The sequence below is a fragment of the Medicago truncatula genome, chromosome 3 (assembly GCF_003473485.1).
Source record: "Medicago truncatula cultivar Jemalong A17 chromosome 3, MtrunA17r5.0-ANR, whole genome shotgun sequence".
NCBI lineage: Eukaryota > Viridiplantae > Streptophyta > Magnoliopsida > Fabales > Fabaceae > Medicago > Medicago truncatula.
Genome location: NC_053044.1, coordinates 50,145,845 through 50,163,303, shown reverse-complemented (window position 1 = coordinate 50,163,303; position 17,459 = coordinate 50,145,845). Strand labels below are relative to the sequence as shown.

Below are 17,459 nucleotides of genomic sequence, written 5' to 3'. Positions count from 1 at the left end.
GTTTTACGGTTAAAAATTCATATTTAATTTGTGTTTTGTTAAAAAATTCTAATTTTTTGTAGGAATTTTTTTTAGAATATTATACATATTTCTGCGCAATTTAATTAAAAAAAATACAAAAATTAAATTAAAAATAGGGACCAAAAGTAGTGATTGAAAATTTTATAAGGACTAAAAGTTGAAGGAAAATTTTAGAGGGACTAAACCGAAAAGTTGACATATTTATAGGGACCAAAAACATATTTAACCCTTAAAAATATATGAACTATGACCACTAGGCTATTTGTAAACAAAAAACAAGGCAATACTCCTATTTCAATATTGTATTCAAATAAACTCACTTATGTTTGTTGTATTGGTTTGAGATCTTGGAATATACCTGTCTCATGTTTAATTCTTCTCGTGGCAATTTGGATGGACTAGTTTAGTTTCTTCAAAAAATATTGTATTCAAATATATTATTATCCCATTTTCAAAGTGCAAGACACACATATGTTTACTCAATTAAATAATAAGTGTTGTTAGCACTTCTCTTTATACCAATTAATGTAAGGATGACAATTGGACTCAAGTTTACTGCACATCCGCATCAACGAGGGTAAACACCCACATTTAGTTGAGTTGATATTATTCGAAGCATATTATACTACATCTGTATACAAATTGAAATATGATTTGTCACGTTTTGATAATCTAATTCCTTCTGCTGGATTCAACCTCACTCTTCATTATTCGATTTTTTAATATTAAGATAATTCATCGGTCAAAGTAGTGTAGCTAAATAAAAGTTATTTTTTTCTAAAAAACCAATTCACATTCACTTTACATCAACAAAAATACACCATTTTAAAGAAATTTTAGGGGCAAACAAGTAAATTAACACCAAATTATACACTATAGTTTCATTTCAAAACTTGTAATCATGGTAACAATCTTACTCCATCCTTTTTCTTCCTCATTCTCTCTTCTTTGTCTTAGACTCTTTCACATAATTAATAATTAAAAGACTCAAATAAAAACTTCTATACTCAACATCTTGGATATGAAGTTGCAACTCTAGAGATTGTTAAAGAGAGAAACTATTTTAAAAGTTTTTATTTTTAAATTAACAGAGTATATAATGGTAACACCAAAATTAAGCACATGAGATTATTGTTTCATATTTTCACTTTTTTTATGACAAATTTTCACTTCAAAAATAATAGAAAAATGTATTTTATTTGTCCAAACTATTCTCATTGTGAATTTCATAAACCGAAATCGGTAGTTTAATTTCTTTTTATAATAAAATGTCCTTTTCACCGTTTCCTAAAACACATAGTGACTCACAACCAACTTGCACGTAAATGATGGAAATGAAAAATGACAAGGCCATCATTGTCTTACATAAAAGAAAGCTTCTTTTTTTGTTGACAGAAATGAGAAGAAAGCTATTGTAATACATAAAACCAAAAATATAAATACGAAATTTTACAATCAAGTATACAATTGCAATAAGTGAAAGTTTTCACTAAATGGTATCTTATTAACCTATTGAAAAAAGTTATACAAAACACTTCAATTTTTGTAGTAATTAAGAAACTTTCTTAGAAAAATCAATATACTTGTTTAATAAACAATAACAATATCAATATTTCAAAAAATAAAAAACAATAACAATATCAAGAATTCAATTATGACTTTGATTTTGTTATTATGTAGGATGTACTAGTTTTTTAAAAAGTAAGGAATATGTTTATTTATGTCAGTAAACAATAACCCAGTTAGTTCAGTTGAGTGTGACCAGCGACCAAAACAAAGCAAAATCAATATTCTTAGAATAACAAAAGGAGATCATTAACTGAATTTTGAGGTTGCTTGAATTGCTCAATCTCATATAAAAATTCGGTGTTGTGTCTTTTTGCAGTTAAATAAAAGAGAGAGTGTGGTCGAATGAAGATAGTGAGAGAGACATGGCCAGAGGGAAGTACCTTTGTTCCTTCAACAACACTACTCTCTTTCTTTGCCTTTTCAACATTGCCATTGTTGCTCTCTTCGTTTTTCGCTCTCTTTATTCTTCTCTTTCTATCCACTTTGCAGAAGTTTCCAGTGATGGTAAGTTTAATAACATCAATCTTCTCATACTTTCAAGATAAACCGTTTCCATATTGATTTTGTTTCTTGTGTTTTCAGTCGTTGTATCTTATAGCCCGGATCAGATTCACAAAATGGAAGAATCGGTGCATATCCGCATGGCATATAAACCGGTTGAGTTAATTAATTTGGTAAGAACTCAGATTAATTAATATCTAACAACGCTTTACATTTGTATCTATTGATTGTTTGCTTGTTGTGAAACCGTTGTGCAATTAGGTGAAGGTTTTAGAAGGGGAATTTTTGAGAGAGAATTTGGCGGTTGAGTTACCGCGATATTTGAAGCAGAAAATAGTTGATGAGATTTTGCATACGCTAAGGAGCTTGAATTCAAGTAGCATTAATATTGCTAAGGAACGAGGTGAGTGTGTGCTAGTACTGCAACATTGTACTGGTATTCATGTTAATCATTTGGTGATTATGTTTGCATTGATGTCTTAATGACTAATACAACAAGCTAAATGTTTAGGATATGATTTTCTTTATTACATCTATTGGTTTTACAGTGATAACAATTTCAGTTTGATGCACCTTACTAATAATCTATGATTTTTGCAGCCAATATCATTTAACTGCACTAACTTGCATGTTGTGTAGTTGTATTAACTCACCTTCTATTACTGGCCAAGTGTTTTGTGAAAAATAAGGCATTGCTTTTAATTAAGTTGTTGTTTTCTCCTATTGATTTAGATATCTGTCTGACACATCTCTCTCTTGAAATACTCATTTATAATCCATTTTACCTCATTAAATATGTGTACATAACTCGTAGTTGTAACTTGGATGATACGACGTTTTGAAAATTACAGAAGTTGTTGAAAGTTGGCGCAAGGAAAAACTTAAAGAGGTTAAGTTGGCTCATGTGAAGGGGACCTCTAACTCAACCATCCCTGGCGAAGAGGCTGGTATGGACATTGATTTTTTGTTATGACTATCATAGTTTAATTGTGATGTGCTTAAACATAATGCTCTTCTAGAAGTTGAAATTAGCCTTTGCATTTTAACTTCCTAGGTCTGCTAGTAAGAGCTTTGGAGTCTGATTGGGATCTGCTGTGTGAAGAGGTTGGGCTTTGGATACCAGCACAAATAGTTAATGAAGAACATGATGACAAACCTGAGGGTGCAGAGGAGTTTGGTAATATCAGTTTCCCCTTGTTATGCCCGGTTTGAATTGCGTTTGTCGAAAATAACTTTAGAGTGTGCTTTAATGAAGAATTTAGAATTCTAAGCAATTTAAATTATTCAATTAAATTACTTTCATTTTTCAATACTTTTTATTTGGACGGAGTAATAAAAAATTTCATTGTCATCATTTTTGGACAACTTTTATAAATTTTAATTTTTTTTGCCAAATCTGAAAATTAAAATTAGGGGTCAGTTTTAATTTTAAAAAATTTTGAGGGGTCAAATTATAATTGAAGGGTCAATTTGCAATTTTTTGGAAATTAATTGGGGTCAAATTGAAATTTTTGGAAAATTTGATGACCAAAATGCAAAATTTGAAGAATTATTAAATTCTTAACTTTTAGGTATCATTTGAAATTCTCTAAATTTAACTTGAAAAAAATACTTCATAAATTTCCATCATTTTGAAAATTCTTCAAATTATTATCCAAACAATGGAATTCACCTCAAAGTATTTAAGAATTCTCTCGAAACATTACATTCCTTCAAAAACATTCCTGAAACCTGTAAATATGCAGACATTGTGCAATAGAAACTGGAACTTGGAAGTAGTAGTATGTAAATATTTTTTTGTTGCAGAAATTTATTCTTTGCATTTACCCTGTATTAATTCTATCCAGATGAGGAGATTCTTCCTGGCAGACCCCTTCCACCTGAGTGCAATGCAGAACATCACACCGATTATGACGGTACTGCTGTAAGATGGGGTCTTACTCACCACAAAGATAGTGCAGCTGATTGCTGCCAGGCTTGCTTGGATCATGCAAGACATGCCAAAGAAGGTGTAATGAAATGCAATATTTGGGTTTATTGCCCAAATGAGTTTGGGTGTCATTCTCCAGACATCTATGAACACAAACATCGGGAATGCTGGCTGAAATATGTAAGTTACCTTACGATGATGATTCACTGGCTTGCTCTTTTATGTGTATTTTGCATAATACCTTTTGATATTTCTGAATCCAGGATGAGAAACCTCAACTAAATTTTAAAGACAAGTATCCTGAATCATATCGAAATTCATACCCATCAGCACCAGTGGTTGTTCCATGGGTCTCTGGAGTTGTCAGTTCATGAGTTAAGTAACCAACAACGAAGGTAACAACAAAGGTAATAGGCCATGATCAACCCAACCAGAGCTTCGAGCGTGTCAGGCACATCCATTCTCATGATTGGTGGTTATACATTCTATTCTTCAACGTGCAGATTTACATTGACGGGGCATTTCTCATTAATACTTTTAAATTACCGTTATTTTTCAAACACGGATATATTAAAGATAGGTCTTTCTTTACTTTGTTGCATCTTGCACTCTATTTATTACATTTTTCCAGCAAAAATATTGCTATTTTTTTGCGTTTTTATCAAGCCAGTGAACCAAAGCAATTCAAACACGAATAGAATAGTAAAATCACAGCCACCATGGCATGATTGGAATGATGGGAATCACCTAATAACTTCATCTCAAAGAAACAACAAATGTTACTAATATTATTAAATAAGATATTCATTTTTTAGAATTAAGCAAACAAAAGCCAGCACAAATAGTGATGATCATGCCGAATGAAGCAGCATCTGGTACTTTCATTATTTAACTATATTATTGACAAAGAATATTAAAATAGATTGGCGAGAATCAATCAATGTGCATTTTGAAAGGACCCCTATCAAAATATTTGAAATGCTTGCACATTTCTTGTCTGGTTGTAATGTCAAACATGTAGGTAGAAACTTTATCCATTATGTGAGGTAATCCTATTCCTCTGGAAAATTTTGGGGAAATTAAAAAAAATTGACTAAAACAAAATTATAATTAACAATTTCTTGCGGACAGGAATGCAAAAATCAAAGATGGTCAATAATTGCTTTTGTAAATTCTGTTGTCTTTGAACTGCCACCAAGATCAGCAGTTCGGTACTTCCCTTCTGCAATTGTGTTGAGGATGGCATTTTGAATACCATCTGCTTTATCATGGAGATCCAAATGGCGCAACATGGTGACAGAACTCAACAGCAAAGCAGTTGGATTTGCCAAATTCTGCATAAAACCACAGGAAAACAAGTGTAATTTAAATAAAGGTTTTACGAATTCAAAATTGCAAGTTTCTTAGTTCATCTGAAGGTTGTCCTTGATGCAAGAGGTGCACAAGTACAAAACAAGCACTAAAAAAACATAAATTCCATGAAAACAAGCATAAAGTTTTAAAACAGATAATATATGGTTGAAAAGTAATTCTACAGCTCACCTTCCCAGCAATGTCAGGTGCTGAGCCATGTACAGCTTCAGCAAGTGCAATACCTCCCTCGCCAATGTTGCAGCTGGAAAAGAAAATATTGTCAGATGATATAATTATATTGTCAGACAACTATTATATTTATTTTCCCAAAATTCAAAACAAAAAAAAAAACCTGGGTGTCAAGCCTAATCCTCCAATCAAGCCAGCACAAAGGTCGCTGATTATATCACCATAAAGGTTAGGCATCACCAATACATCAAAAAGTGCAGGATTCTTCACAAGCTGTGGATGGTAAAAAAATTAACCAGTGTATCATTTTCAGAGATAAAATAAAATTTAAAAATGCAGCTGTATCCTACATCAACTCATCAAGTTAACTAAGATTACCATCATGCAGCAATTGTCAATGACAACTTCCTCATATACTATCTCTGGATATTTGTTAGCAACCTCACGGCAACACTAAAAATAATTCAAAATAAACAGTCATTGTTATTAGTATTCAAGAATAAAAATTGTGACAGAGTATTTATAGGCATTTGAATGTGTTAGCGGACCTTCAGGAAAAGACCGTCCGTCTTTTGCATAATGTTGGCTTTGTGTATCGCAGACACCCTCTCTCTTCCATGTGCCTTGGCATAGTGAAAAGCATACTCAGCCACTCTTAAACTTGCTTGACGTGTAATAATTTTGATACTTTCAACGACACCCCTCACAACCTATAACCCAAAAATGCTAAATAAATTAAATTGATCAGAACTTGGATGATAGTGTGGAATATTGATTATTGTGAAATTTACCTGATGTTCAAGTCCACTGTACTCGCCTTCCGTATTTTCACGGATTGTGATGAGATCTACATTGTCATATCGAGTTTTGTAGCCAGGAAGGCTGTAACAAGGTCGGACATTCGCATATAAATTAAGTTCTTTTCTTAGAGTAAGGTTTAACGAACGATGTCCTTTTCCAATAGGGGTAGCCATTGGCCCTTTCAAGCCAACCCTATTTTTCCTTACCGATTCTAAACTTTCCCATGTAAGAAAGCTCTGCGTTCTAGGGTCAATTGTAGTCCCTACATAATGCTCTTCCCATTCAATTGGAACTTCAGCGGCTTGGAATACCTAATTATAGCAATAGTAAAAAATTGACAGCAAGTTACATTTTTATTCAAAAAAGAAAATCAACTATTATGAATATACATAATTCCCAATAAGAAACAAACAAAGCAAGAGATATAAGGAAGAATAAAGTATTACAAACATTAGAAAGTGACCACTCTCGGCAACAAAACAGACTCCACATTCATGACAATTGAGAAAGAAAGAAAAGTAAAATTAACCAATATACTGATGGGAACCCAACGAAAGAAAACAGAATGGGAGCTCACTTGGTTGTGCTAAGAGATTAAAGGATTTAAGGAGTAAATGTCAAGGGTTTGAATCCTGGCAATGGAGAAAATACTAACATTTGTCATTATAAGAAATAAAAAAAATAAAAAGTAAGAACCCCCGGATGGAGGGGAGGGGGATTACATTTCTCTTTTAAGTGTGACTGAAGTATTATATGATCATTTAATATGTTGTTTTTTTGAAAAATAAATAAATACTCCCTCCGTCCCTATATATAAGACCCTTTTGCCAAAATCACGGGAATTAAGATAGTGGATATTTGTATTAAAGTTGTTTGTAATCACTATTGTTTTTACAATTTTATCCTTTAAGAAAAAAAGTTAGTTTATGTTTTCAACATGTTATTTATTGTTGATTGAAGAAAAAGATGTATAATAAATAGAAGCATGTATGTAAAGAAATAATTAATGTAGTTAGAAATAACAAAGGGGTCTTATAAAAAGGGACAAAAAAAATTCTCAAAAGGGTCTTATAATTAGGGACGGAGGATGGAGGGAGTACATTTTAAAATTTAGACTTGTCCCTTCTAAGTCCTCCTCCCCTCAATAACCAAAAAGACCTAACTTACTCGTCCCGCACACACCACTCTCATTATATTCCCCATTACACTCGTAACTAACTGGACAATTCAACAGCCTATTTAATTTCTTCTCTGTTCTTGGTCTTGCTCCTCCTATCATAGATTCTATATTTTGAACCATGGATGATTATAATGCAATAGATTTGGAGGAAAACTATGAACATAACGACGACAGGTCTCAGTTCTTTATACGCTCAAGTTCAAATTAGGCACGTCCCATTTATATTTAAAAATAAAAAATAAAAAAAAAACACTAGTTTTATCTCCAAGGTTTAAGTCAATTGGAACAATTAAGATAAGATAACAGCAAACAAGGTAAATCATATAATATAATATAATTATAAAATTAAATTTGGGAAGACATATTTAGCTTAGCTGTTTTTGTATGACAAGGTAAATATCAGTAAAAACAAGTTTCGAAGAGATGGAGCACTGGAAAAGGCGTAAGGAATAATTGGAGAGAAATGAAAAGGAAGTGACCTGTTTGACGGATTCGGCGATCTCAGGACCGATACCGTCACCGGGAAAAAGAGTGGCACGAATCGGAGTGGTGGCAGAAGAGAATGACCTAGGGTTTGAAAAGGTTCGTCGAAGTATCTGAGAAGCCATACTTCACCCTTTTTTTATTTGATTCCAATCAATAATTCACAACAAAAGTAGCGCACAAATTAAGGTCGGGCCAATTCTGAATTTGTATTGCGTTTGCGTTTAATTAATTATTTGAGCGAACGTTCATTCTCAAAAGCAGAAAATATTAAGCTCTCAAAACTTAGTTGAGAATTGCTGTTCCCACATATAGTATGGTTGTGCCACACGAGTAAAATACCAAAATGTCCTTCAGCAGTTAACTGCCGAAGTTTTGAGTGAACCGGCGGCAGCAAACTCCCGAGGATTTCCTCGGCAGTTAACTGCCGAGGAAAACTGAACATAACCAGAACGCAGAAACTCAGTTTTCCAGTATTGCTTCATTCTTCAAAACTTCTTCCAAACCATCCAACTTCTCCAAATTTGATTTTTCAGCAAAATCAAGTGCATCATCTCTATTTAATCACAAGTAAGTATCTTGACTCATTTTTAATCATAATGTTAGTTTGAGTAGGTTTTTTTTTTAAAAAAATGGTAGTTTTCATGTGGTTAGGGTTAATGTATGAATTGAATTTTTTATGAGTGCATGTAGTTTATAATTGAATGTAGTTGGTTTAATTGATGATTGAATGATGTTAGGGTATAATGTGGTTTTGATTGGTGGCAAAATAAGACATTTTGAGCATGTTTGATACTTTGCACACAAAGTGTTTGATAAAATGTGTCAATGACAATTTTATTGATTATTTAGTTAGTTTAGGTATTGGATACGATCTTGATTGTAATTCGAAAACGTGTATGTTGAATTAAGTTGAATGCATATTGAAAAAGTGTATATTGAATTAGGTTGAATGTGTATATTGAATTATGTTTAGTTTAGGTTGAATGTGTATGATAATGCATTTGATTTTTTGCGTTTGAATGTTAATGATAATGTGTATGATAATGTTTAGGTTCAATCAATGTCTTTATTTTGGTAAAGTGGTTTAATATGAAAGCGGTTATGTTTAGGTTATGTTTAGGTTGAATGTGAAAGTGTAGGTTTTGTTTAGGTTTACTGTTTGTTGATAAAGTGGTTGAATGATATTAATTTTTTTTATTTTTTTTTGTAGATATGGCCGATCAGGACCCCATTGATCCATCGAGGATGATTGGTGGTAGGCGTGCCATGACTCAGAGCCACCGCAGGGAGAGACAGATTGCCCACATCCCAAAGAGGGGTAGAGGTCGGAGGGGAGATGGCTCAGGAAGCTCTCAGGCTACACAGTCTGAGGAGTCACAGGTTGTTGACCCGTCACAGCCTGTTGACCAGACTGGGGTGGAGTACCTGAACTATCAGGATCATGTACATCATGATGTGACAGACAGTGGATATGACCAGGATCATATACCACATGAGCAGGATGCAGGAGACGAGGATGACATTGCAGCAGCTGCTGCACCGGAGGTGTTACCTACGGACCCTCCCTTTCCTGGTGGACCGGCTGACTTGTCCTTGCTCCACTCTTATGCCGGTCATGTGGCGTTGTCACTCTGGTATAATTCAAATAATGTAAGTGTATTTTTTTTAATTGTTTTTTCTTTATGTTAAAATATTTTCTTTAATTTAAATGTGTGTTTGTTTAATTATTATATCCACTTTTATATGTGTTTTTTTTAATTGGTTTTTCTTTATGTTAAAATATTTTCTTTAAATGTGTGTTTGTTTTTATTATTATATCCACCTCTATATGTGTTTTTTTTTAATTCTTTTTCTTTATGTTTAATTATTTTCTTTAAATGTGTGTTTGTTTTAATTATTATATACACTGTTATATGTTTATTTTTTTAATTCTATTTTTTATGTTTAATTGTTTTGTTTATATGTGTTTTTAATTATTATATACACTGTTATACATTGTTATGTGTTTTTATGTTTAATTATTATATCCATATTTTTTTTTTCTATTATTTCAGGTTCGTAAGACCCTCGTGCTTAAACCGATTAATCATGGGGCGAAGATTCTCACTCTCAGACGCCCTAACGGGAATGAGAATTGGTTTTGGGATGCGCTTCAGCAGAGCGGGCTACATGACTTGGTCTACTTGGGGTACTCTACCGTGCCTCATGCCCTGCTGCTTACTTTATGCGAGAGGTGGCATCCGGAGACCAGCACCTTCCACATGCCGATGGGGGAAATGATTGTGACAATGGATGATGTCGCATGTCTCACGCATCTTCCTATTGAGGGGCGGATGTTGGCCAATGGGAAGAAGATGCCCAAGTATGAGGGAGCGGCACTGTTGATGACGTATCTTGGTGTGGCCCAACATGAGGCTGAGAAGATCTGCAACCAGGAGTACGGTGGGTACATTAGCTACCCCAGGCTGAGGGACTTCTATACCTCGTACCTTGGTAGGGCCAACGTATTGGCGGGTACGGAGGATCCTGAGGAGGTTGAGGAGCTGGAGAGGGTCAGGACATACTGCGTCCGGTGTTACCTTATGTACTTGGTCGGATGCTTGTTGTTTGGCGATAGAAGCAACAAGCGCTGAATATTGGAAACAAGCTATAGCCCTTACCCCTGGGAATTATATTGAAGCACAGAATTGGTTGAAGATCACAGGGCGTTTTGAATAAGAACACTCTGTTTATTATTTTCTTTTTTTTATTCTAATATTCTATATTTTCTATAATTCTCTTTATATTCTATTCTCTATAGAGAATAGAATATAAAGAGAATACGGATCATTCATTTTCTAAATATAAAGCAACAAACAATCAAAAGATTTTCTTATATCCCTTCTAAAATAGTTCTATTTCATCTGATATTTCGTTATGTTCCTTAGTAATGCTAATATAACTGCTCACGTGATTTGAAATAAAGTACCTAAGAATATCTTCTCTGTAAGATATGCAAGAAAGACAAAAAATTTCATTTGTTCCATCTAGGAATCTCTAAGTGAAATATGAATAGACTAGGTTGCACAAAAAATTCTTTAACTTCATTAAATTCAAAGTTCAGAAAAGGTACTTCAACTTTTTGACTGAAAGATAGAAAAAAATGATATGATTCAACCTCAAACCTATTTAAATGTAGCCGATAATAGCGGAGCCCGCGAATTGATGTGTATTCGAATCATAGGAGCTAGTAATCGACGGTATGCTTATATTGGTGACATTGTTGTTGCTGTAATAAAAAAAGCAGTACCAAATTCATCTTTAGAAAGATCTGAAGTGATCAGGGCGACGACCATGGCGGACGGCTACGCAGGGATGCGTAATTATTCCTGGGGAGCTATGACCCTCGCCTACCTATACGGCGAGTTGGCGGATGCATGTAGGCCTGGACACAGAGCGCTTGGGGGGAGCGTGACACTGCTCACTGTAAGAAAACTGAAATTTTATATTTATGTTAACTTTATTTTTTTGTGAACTTTTAATTTTTTGTTATATTTTTCCGTGCGTAATAATTTATAAATGTTATTTGTTTGGTTTGTGCAGGCATGGTTTTTGGCGCATTTTTCAGGGTTTTTCAGTGTTGATCTCAACACTGACTACCTGGAAAACTATCCGGTTGCAGCGAGGTGGAAGCTCCAGAAGGGTCATGGGGAGGGGATCACGTATCGGTCACTGCTCGATCGTATACAGTTAGATGATGTATGCTGGAGGCCGTACGAGGAGCACAGAGAGATCCAGGACTTCGAGGAGGTTTTCTGGTATTCTGGATGGATTATGTGCGGCGTCCGTAGGGTGTACCGTCACTTGCCCGAGAGGGTTTTGAGGCAGTACGGATACGTGCAGACCATCCCCAGACATCCGACTGATGTTAGGGACCTCCCCCCGCCTTCCATTGTGCAGATGTTCGTCGACTTCCGCACTCACACGCTTAAGACGGACGCTCGGGGTGAGCAGGCAGGAGAGGATACATGGCGGGTGGCGGATGGCTATGTCCTGTGGTACACTAGGGTGTCTCACCCTCAGATCTTGCCACCTATTCCAGGAGATCTTCCGAGGCCTGCAAATGAAGAGCAGATCATTGCAGAGCAGTGGCAGCGGTATGAGGCGAGAAGCTCGCCTGACACCTATGACATGGTTAGTGGCGCTATTGCATACGCTGATGCGCAGTTAGGCCAGGAGGAGGTCATGAGCATGACCCCTCAGCAGTGGTATGAGGCCATGACCCATATGAGGGAGCAGATCGCGCCGATTTTGACCAGGAGGAGAGCCCAGAGGCCGAGGAGGAGGCACCATCATCAGGATCAAGACCAGGACCAGTAGTACTATTTTCCTTTTTTAGGACTTATTTTTTAGCTTTAGTCTTTTGATGACATTGAGTTATGTATATTTGTATATTTCTACTTTGATGACATTATTTTTAATTTCATGGGCTTTTTTTACTTTGTTTAATGTACAAAAATGTTGGTTTAATTAAGTTGTGCATTTGCACCAATATTTATTTGTTATTTGAACTGTTATGATGAATTTTAAAACTTTGTGTAAAAATACTGTTAGAATGATTTTGAAATGTTTTATAGATGAAGATTTCCTCGGCAGTTTACTACCGAAATTGTTTAAGTTCAGATTTCCTCGGCAGTTAACTACCGAGGTTTTCCTCGGCAGTTAACTGCCGCCGGTTGCCTAAAAACTTCGGTAGCAAACTGCCGAAGGGCATTTTCGTATTTTACTCGTGTGGCACAGCCAAACAAGATGTGGGAACAGCAATTCTCAACTTACTTTATCACTATTTTTTTTAGTTAGGTGATAGTGCTTTTGATCTCTAAAAAATGTGGTCTAGAGGTCAGAGCTCATTCATTTTAAATGTGGAGAAATGAGGTGTTTGAGGTTTAAATTCTGACCCCTACATATAAGATGCAATATCCTACCAAGTGAACTAAGCTCACAGGATAATGTGGTGTAATGAGTAACTACACTAATCTATGTATTGAAATTTTAAATAATCTTCGATTGTGTATTTCGTTAATCAAAATACTCTTTAGCTCTATAATAGTTCATCAATGCTGACATTAATCATTTTTATATAGAGACTGATATGATAATAAATAAATGTTTATAAGGATTGATATGAAGATTTAAGAGAAATGATAACTAGACATCAAAATACAAACACAAATTTGACACCAAACACTGTTCACCGTATATTTATACGGTATTTATACATCAATTTTTTTTTCTTTTTTCTTTCCCTCTTCTATGACACTCTCTCACCACCGCTCGACCATCGTATTCGTCCAACTACAATCTCTCTATAACTCACAGTCTCTCTTTCACCATTGTCACCACAAACTCTCTCTTATCAACCACCGTCTTCTCCGATCAGCTCAGATCTGACCACCACCAACAACAACGAGCGTCGTTCTTTCCTCTTCTGCAAAAGCCCTGCAATTCAGATCCAAATATCGACTCACAGATCACTTATCGCATCTGAAGAGATTTGGCCGGAAATAGCAACGTCGACGCGCAGGTTAAGCTCAACGACATGGTCGTGGGTGGTGGTTGTTCTTGCAGGGAAGAAGGGTGGTTGAAAATGGAAGAAAAAGAAGAGGAAGATAGGATGGTTGGTGGTGAGGATTTTGGTGGGTCAGATACGATGGAAAAGAAAGAGAATGCACAAGATGATTGTAAAGGTTTTAGGGAATTTACAAAACTGCCCTATTTTATGGATGAAATGTCAAAACTATTCATGTTGTAGTATTTGTGTCAAATATTATGTGCTTAGTTATCATTTCTCAAGATTTAATTCACCCTACACGTCCTACACGTCATGGATGTCGTGCTTTTATATGTAATAATATACACCTGTATGTAACTAATGAAAGTGACGATATTATACATAATTCCACAAAAGTATAATACTTTTTCACTTCCCAATATTATCAACAAAACAAGGTTGATGTATTTAGGGGCGTACTCATACATAAAAAATAGCAGTTAGGCGAAAAGTTTTTGTCAAATAACCAAATGATATTAATTTTACTAAATAATTATACTAAAAATAATTGTCGCAACCAAAATTACCGGAAAAAAATAATCTATCATCAATTTCTTAAAATACCAGTAAGTGTTTGGGTGTATAGTGGTTTTTTGGAAAATGAAATGTGAACAAAACCTAATATATGTCACACATTTTTTCCACTTTAAAGAACATTTGGTGTCCTATATTCTATTGTCTTATCTCTACTTGACTATGCCTGCCGAAAAGAAACTATGACCTAAGCCACATAAAACCATAAAATCAATGTTTCAATTTCAGTTTCAAAACCTAAAGCCACATAAATTCTACAATGTTTCAATAATAAAGTACCAAAACCTAGAACCACAAATCAATGTTTCAATTTCAATATTCAACATTAGCGTACCAAAACTTAAGACCACAAATCAATATTCCAATAAAATTATATTTTGGCGGTGGTCGGTTGTGATACTGGACTGGGGAAACATGAAACAACCAACAAGAAGGACATGTTGAAAGGAGAGTGAGGGGAAAATGGGAAAAAGAGAGAAAGGTGAGGCTCCGAGGAGAGGAAAGAAAAGTGAAGGAAATCTGAGAGGGGATAAAGAAAGAAAGAAAGAAATGTGTGGTGTGTTTTGGAATAGGTAAGGGAAAGTTTGGGTATTAATGTTGTATTGGGTTGCACTGAGTGTATTTTTTATCACAAATATTTTTATTTTTCCTAAAACTTGAGCGGGACTGGTGTGGTTATTGCCACACCCAGCCTCAAGCAGTTTCGCCCCTGAATATACGACGACTCAATTATGAGTTATTGTTTCTCGACTTTTTAAAGCATAACACTTTCTTTCCTTGATGCTAATATGAGTTGTGTGTGAAGAAGCATATATAAACACGGCAAAAAACAAGAAAAAACTCATTTATCTCGCTGTAATAAAATAACAACGTCTATGAATTGCAATGTGTAAAATGTTTCAATATCTTTATCAAATAACTTATTTCATCACACTCAACAAAAAATAATATTTAAACAACCGATAACAACTTTTAATACACTTTTTTTTCTCATATTGTCATTTGTTCTTCCTCTCTCCCTCTCATACTTTTGTATTTTGTTTTAAAATTGTGGTATAAATATCATTTTCCCACAAACAAAAGGTCAAGAAAGTATTGATGACAAATGTCGCAAAATTCAAAACGGTTTACTTTTTTTCTTCTTCTTTAAAGACCCAGGGTTAAAGGACGGACCCTACGTATCGGCGAATTTAACGTGCTACAATTTTTTTTTTTATGAATAAATAACGTGCTACAATTTTGTTTTATTAAATAATTAAATAAACTAATCAAGCATGCTCAATCATTCTAATATTTTTTGCCGCTCCAACAAAGCATGTACATATTCATTCAAATAAATTATACACCTTCCATCCTAAGTTTTTCTTCTGGAATTTGGAACTTGGAGCGATGGTTTTGTTTGTGTTTAGTTGTATCTTTCTTTTTCGGTACAGAGTGTGTTGAGTTGTATTTTCTCACCAGAAACCAATTGTAAATCAATACTAATATTCTAATAAGTACATCTCACTTATATTAGGACAGATTTAAAACCATCTTGGCTGCAGCGTAAAGGCAAATATTGATTCAGGATCAATTCTTCCGTGACCTTCCCTTATATTCTTATTCATTTATATGAATGCTAATGTTGATATTAACTATTTTTGAATAATTTAAATATGATCCGTATCATTTTTTTCTTCTTTATTTCGTATGAGTTGGTATGTTAATTTTAAAGTGGAAATTAGTTGTATAAAAAGTGATAAAAACCAATATATTTGGCTCAATGATAAATACAAGATAGGAAGGACAAATGCTTGGTTTATTTTTAATTTTTTTCTCGTAAAACAAATCGTTCACACAAAGTGGGCCATCTTGTGCTTTGACCATTTTTATTTTGTTGAAAAAATCTTGTGTTTTGTGTTAGATAATAAGTATTGGGCTTAAATTATTGACACTTTATATTACTCCCTCCGTTTCAAAATACATGTCCTTTTTGGAGAAATTGCACTAATCAAGAAACCAAATAAATTTTGTTATTTTTGATGAAAATATGTGTGTGTTTTCTATAATACCCTTAATCATTTATTATTTCATTTTATTTTTTTCTCTCTCTACAATAAATATGCAAGGGTATTATTGACAAGACAATAATTAATGTTGCATTGAAACTTGAAAGTGACAAGTATTGTGAAACAAAATTATTCTCTAAAATGGACAAGTATTATGAAACGGAGGGAGTAGTAACTTAGAGTTCATTATGTTTTATTATATATTCTCATATAATCTTTTCTAAAGTTAAGTCATTGGCAAGCTATTGATAAACCCTAACCGTCTTTGTTGTTGTTCTCTCTCTCTCTCGGCAACAATGTTGTTCTTTTTTTCTAGGCTAAAATGCACTTTTAGCCCCTAAATTTAGCTCCGTAGCAATTTTAGTCCCCTATTAAAAAAATAACTTTTCAGCCCTCCTTTTGCAACACAAAGGTACAATCTACTAAAAAAAAAAAAGATCTAAAGAAAAAAAATATACTGAAAACAAAAACTTTTGGTTTTTAACATGTTATGGAACACTAGTAGAATCGTACCTTGATGAGGGTTTCCCAAGAGACCCACTTTCAATTTTTGGTCTCGTTTTAAAAACAATAAGAAAACAATTGAAAAAAGATTTAAAAAAGCCTTTTTTTCTAGTTCTAAAATTTTTAAATGAAAGATTCAGAAAATCCAACACCATTTTATTCAATCAATTCCTTAATCTAGAGGCTAAATTTGCTATGTTTGATGGAATAAGAGGGGTGTTGATGCGAGATTCGGTGATCTGGTGGTGGACGTGAATTGGTGTCGTTGGGTTTTTCAGTTTTCTGGGGTAAGGATTTGTGAAGAAGATGATGATGTTGTTGTATTGTTGTGTTGTGCAATGGTGTTTTGGAACAAGATCAAGATGTAATGAAATTGAAGTTTGACGAAGTTTGAAGAAGATGAAGGTGAATATTTTTTTTGAAAATATGGGTTTGATTTTAAGGAATTTGTTTATAAGAAATAAAGAATTAACATTGAAGAAGAAATTAGAAGATTCTTTGTAGGTTATGGATGATGATGTACACATATAGATGATGATGACAATTTGATTTTCCATTATGTGTTTTCTTTGTTGTCTCACGTGCCAATTTCTTTTTTTAATTCTTTTTGATTTTTTGTTTTATTTTTAATTCATTAAATGCCACATGGCATCCATCAAATGGTCACCTAAGCTTTGACCGGGTTAAAATAGGAGGGGGTTACTGAGTTGCAAACAGGGGTGAAGTTGGGGGGCAGGAAAGTTTTTTTTTTTA

General features: G+C 34.1%; 3 protein-coding genes across 3 annotated transcripts; 2 read left to right on the top strand and 1 right to left on the bottom strand.

Moving 5' to 3' along the window:
* The first annotated feature begins 1,765 nt into the window (after positions 1-1,765).
* On the top strand, positions 1,766-4,641 carry LOC11431374 (uncharacterized). Its single transcript, XM_003602973.4, has 7 exons — positions 1,766-2,094; positions 2,173-2,264; positions 2,353-2,494; positions 2,943-3,038; positions 3,146-3,268; positions 3,939-4,201; positions 4,285-4,641. Exons 1-7 carry the CDS (start codon positions 1,953-1,955, stop codon positions 4,393-4,395), a joined length of 969 nt encoding a protein of 322 aa, XP_003603021.1. The 5' UTR covers positions 1,766-1,952; the 3' UTR covers positions 4,396-4,641.
* A 228-nt stretch (positions 4,642-4,869) lies between these two features.
* Positions 4,870-8,291, bottom strand: LOC11420892 (isocitrate dehydrogenase [NAD] catalytic subunit 5, mitochondrial). The gene is made up of 7 exons (XM_003602972.4): positions 8,024-8,291; positions 6,355-6,675; positions 6,112-6,273; positions 5,942-6,016; positions 5,727-5,836; positions 5,564-5,636; positions 4,870-5,355 (listed from the first exon to the last, which is right to left on the bottom strand). The coding sequence occupies exons 1-7, from the start codon at positions 8,150-8,152 to the stop codon at positions 5,164-5,166; spliced, it is 1,062 nt and encodes a 353-aa protein (XP_003603020.1). The 5' UTR covers positions 8,153-8,291; the 3' UTR covers positions 4,870-5,163.
* Positions 8,292-11,138: 2,847 nt separating this feature from the next.
* On the top strand, positions 11,139-12,389 carry LOC112420436 (protein MAINTENANCE OF MERISTEMS-like). Its single transcript, XM_024779789.2, has 2 exons — positions 11,139-11,495; positions 11,613-12,389. The coding sequence occupies exons 1-2, from the start codon at positions 11,178-11,180 to the stop codon at positions 12,387-12,389; spliced, it is 1,095 nt and encodes a 364-aa protein (XP_024635557.1). The 5' UTR covers positions 11,139-11,177.
* The last annotated feature ends 5,070 nt before the right edge of the window (positions 12,390-17,459 follow it).

Excerpts from the sequence above, each read along its gene's own strand:
- LOC11431374 (XM_003602973.4), top strand. The coding sequence starts at position 1,953 with ATGGCCAGAGGGAAGTACCTTTGTTCCTTCAACAACACTACTCTCTTT. Across the intron at positions 3,269-3,938 it reads TGAGGGTGCAGAGGAGTTTG|ATGAGGAGATTCTTCCTGGC; the intron begins GTAATATCAGTT and ends AATTCTATCCAG. Across the intron at positions 4,202-4,284 it reads GGGAATGCTGGCTGAAATAT|GATGAGAAACCTCAACTAAA; the intron begins GTAAGTTACCTT and ends TTCTGAATCCAG.
- LOC11420892 (XM_003602972.4), bottom strand. The coding sequence starts at position 8,152 with ATGGCTTCTCAGATACTTCGACGAACCTTTTCAAACCCTAGGTCATTC. Across the intron at positions 6,274-6,354 it reads ACAGTGGACTTGAACATCAG|GTTGTGAGGGGTGTCGTTGA; the intron begins GTAAATTTCACA and ends TTTGGGTTATAG. Across the intron at positions 5,637-5,726 it reads GGATTAGGCTTGACACCCAG|CTGCAACATTGGCGAGGGAG; the intron begins GTTTTTTTTTTT and ends TTTCTTTTCCAG.
- LOC112420436 (XM_024779789.2), top strand. The coding sequence starts at position 11,178 with ATGATTCAACCTCAAACCTATTTAAATGTAGCCGATAATAGCGGAGCC. Across the intron at positions 11,496-11,612 it reads GGAGCGTGACACTGCTCACT|GCATGGTTTTTGGCGCATTT; the intron begins GTAAGAAAACTG and ends TGGTTTGTGCAG.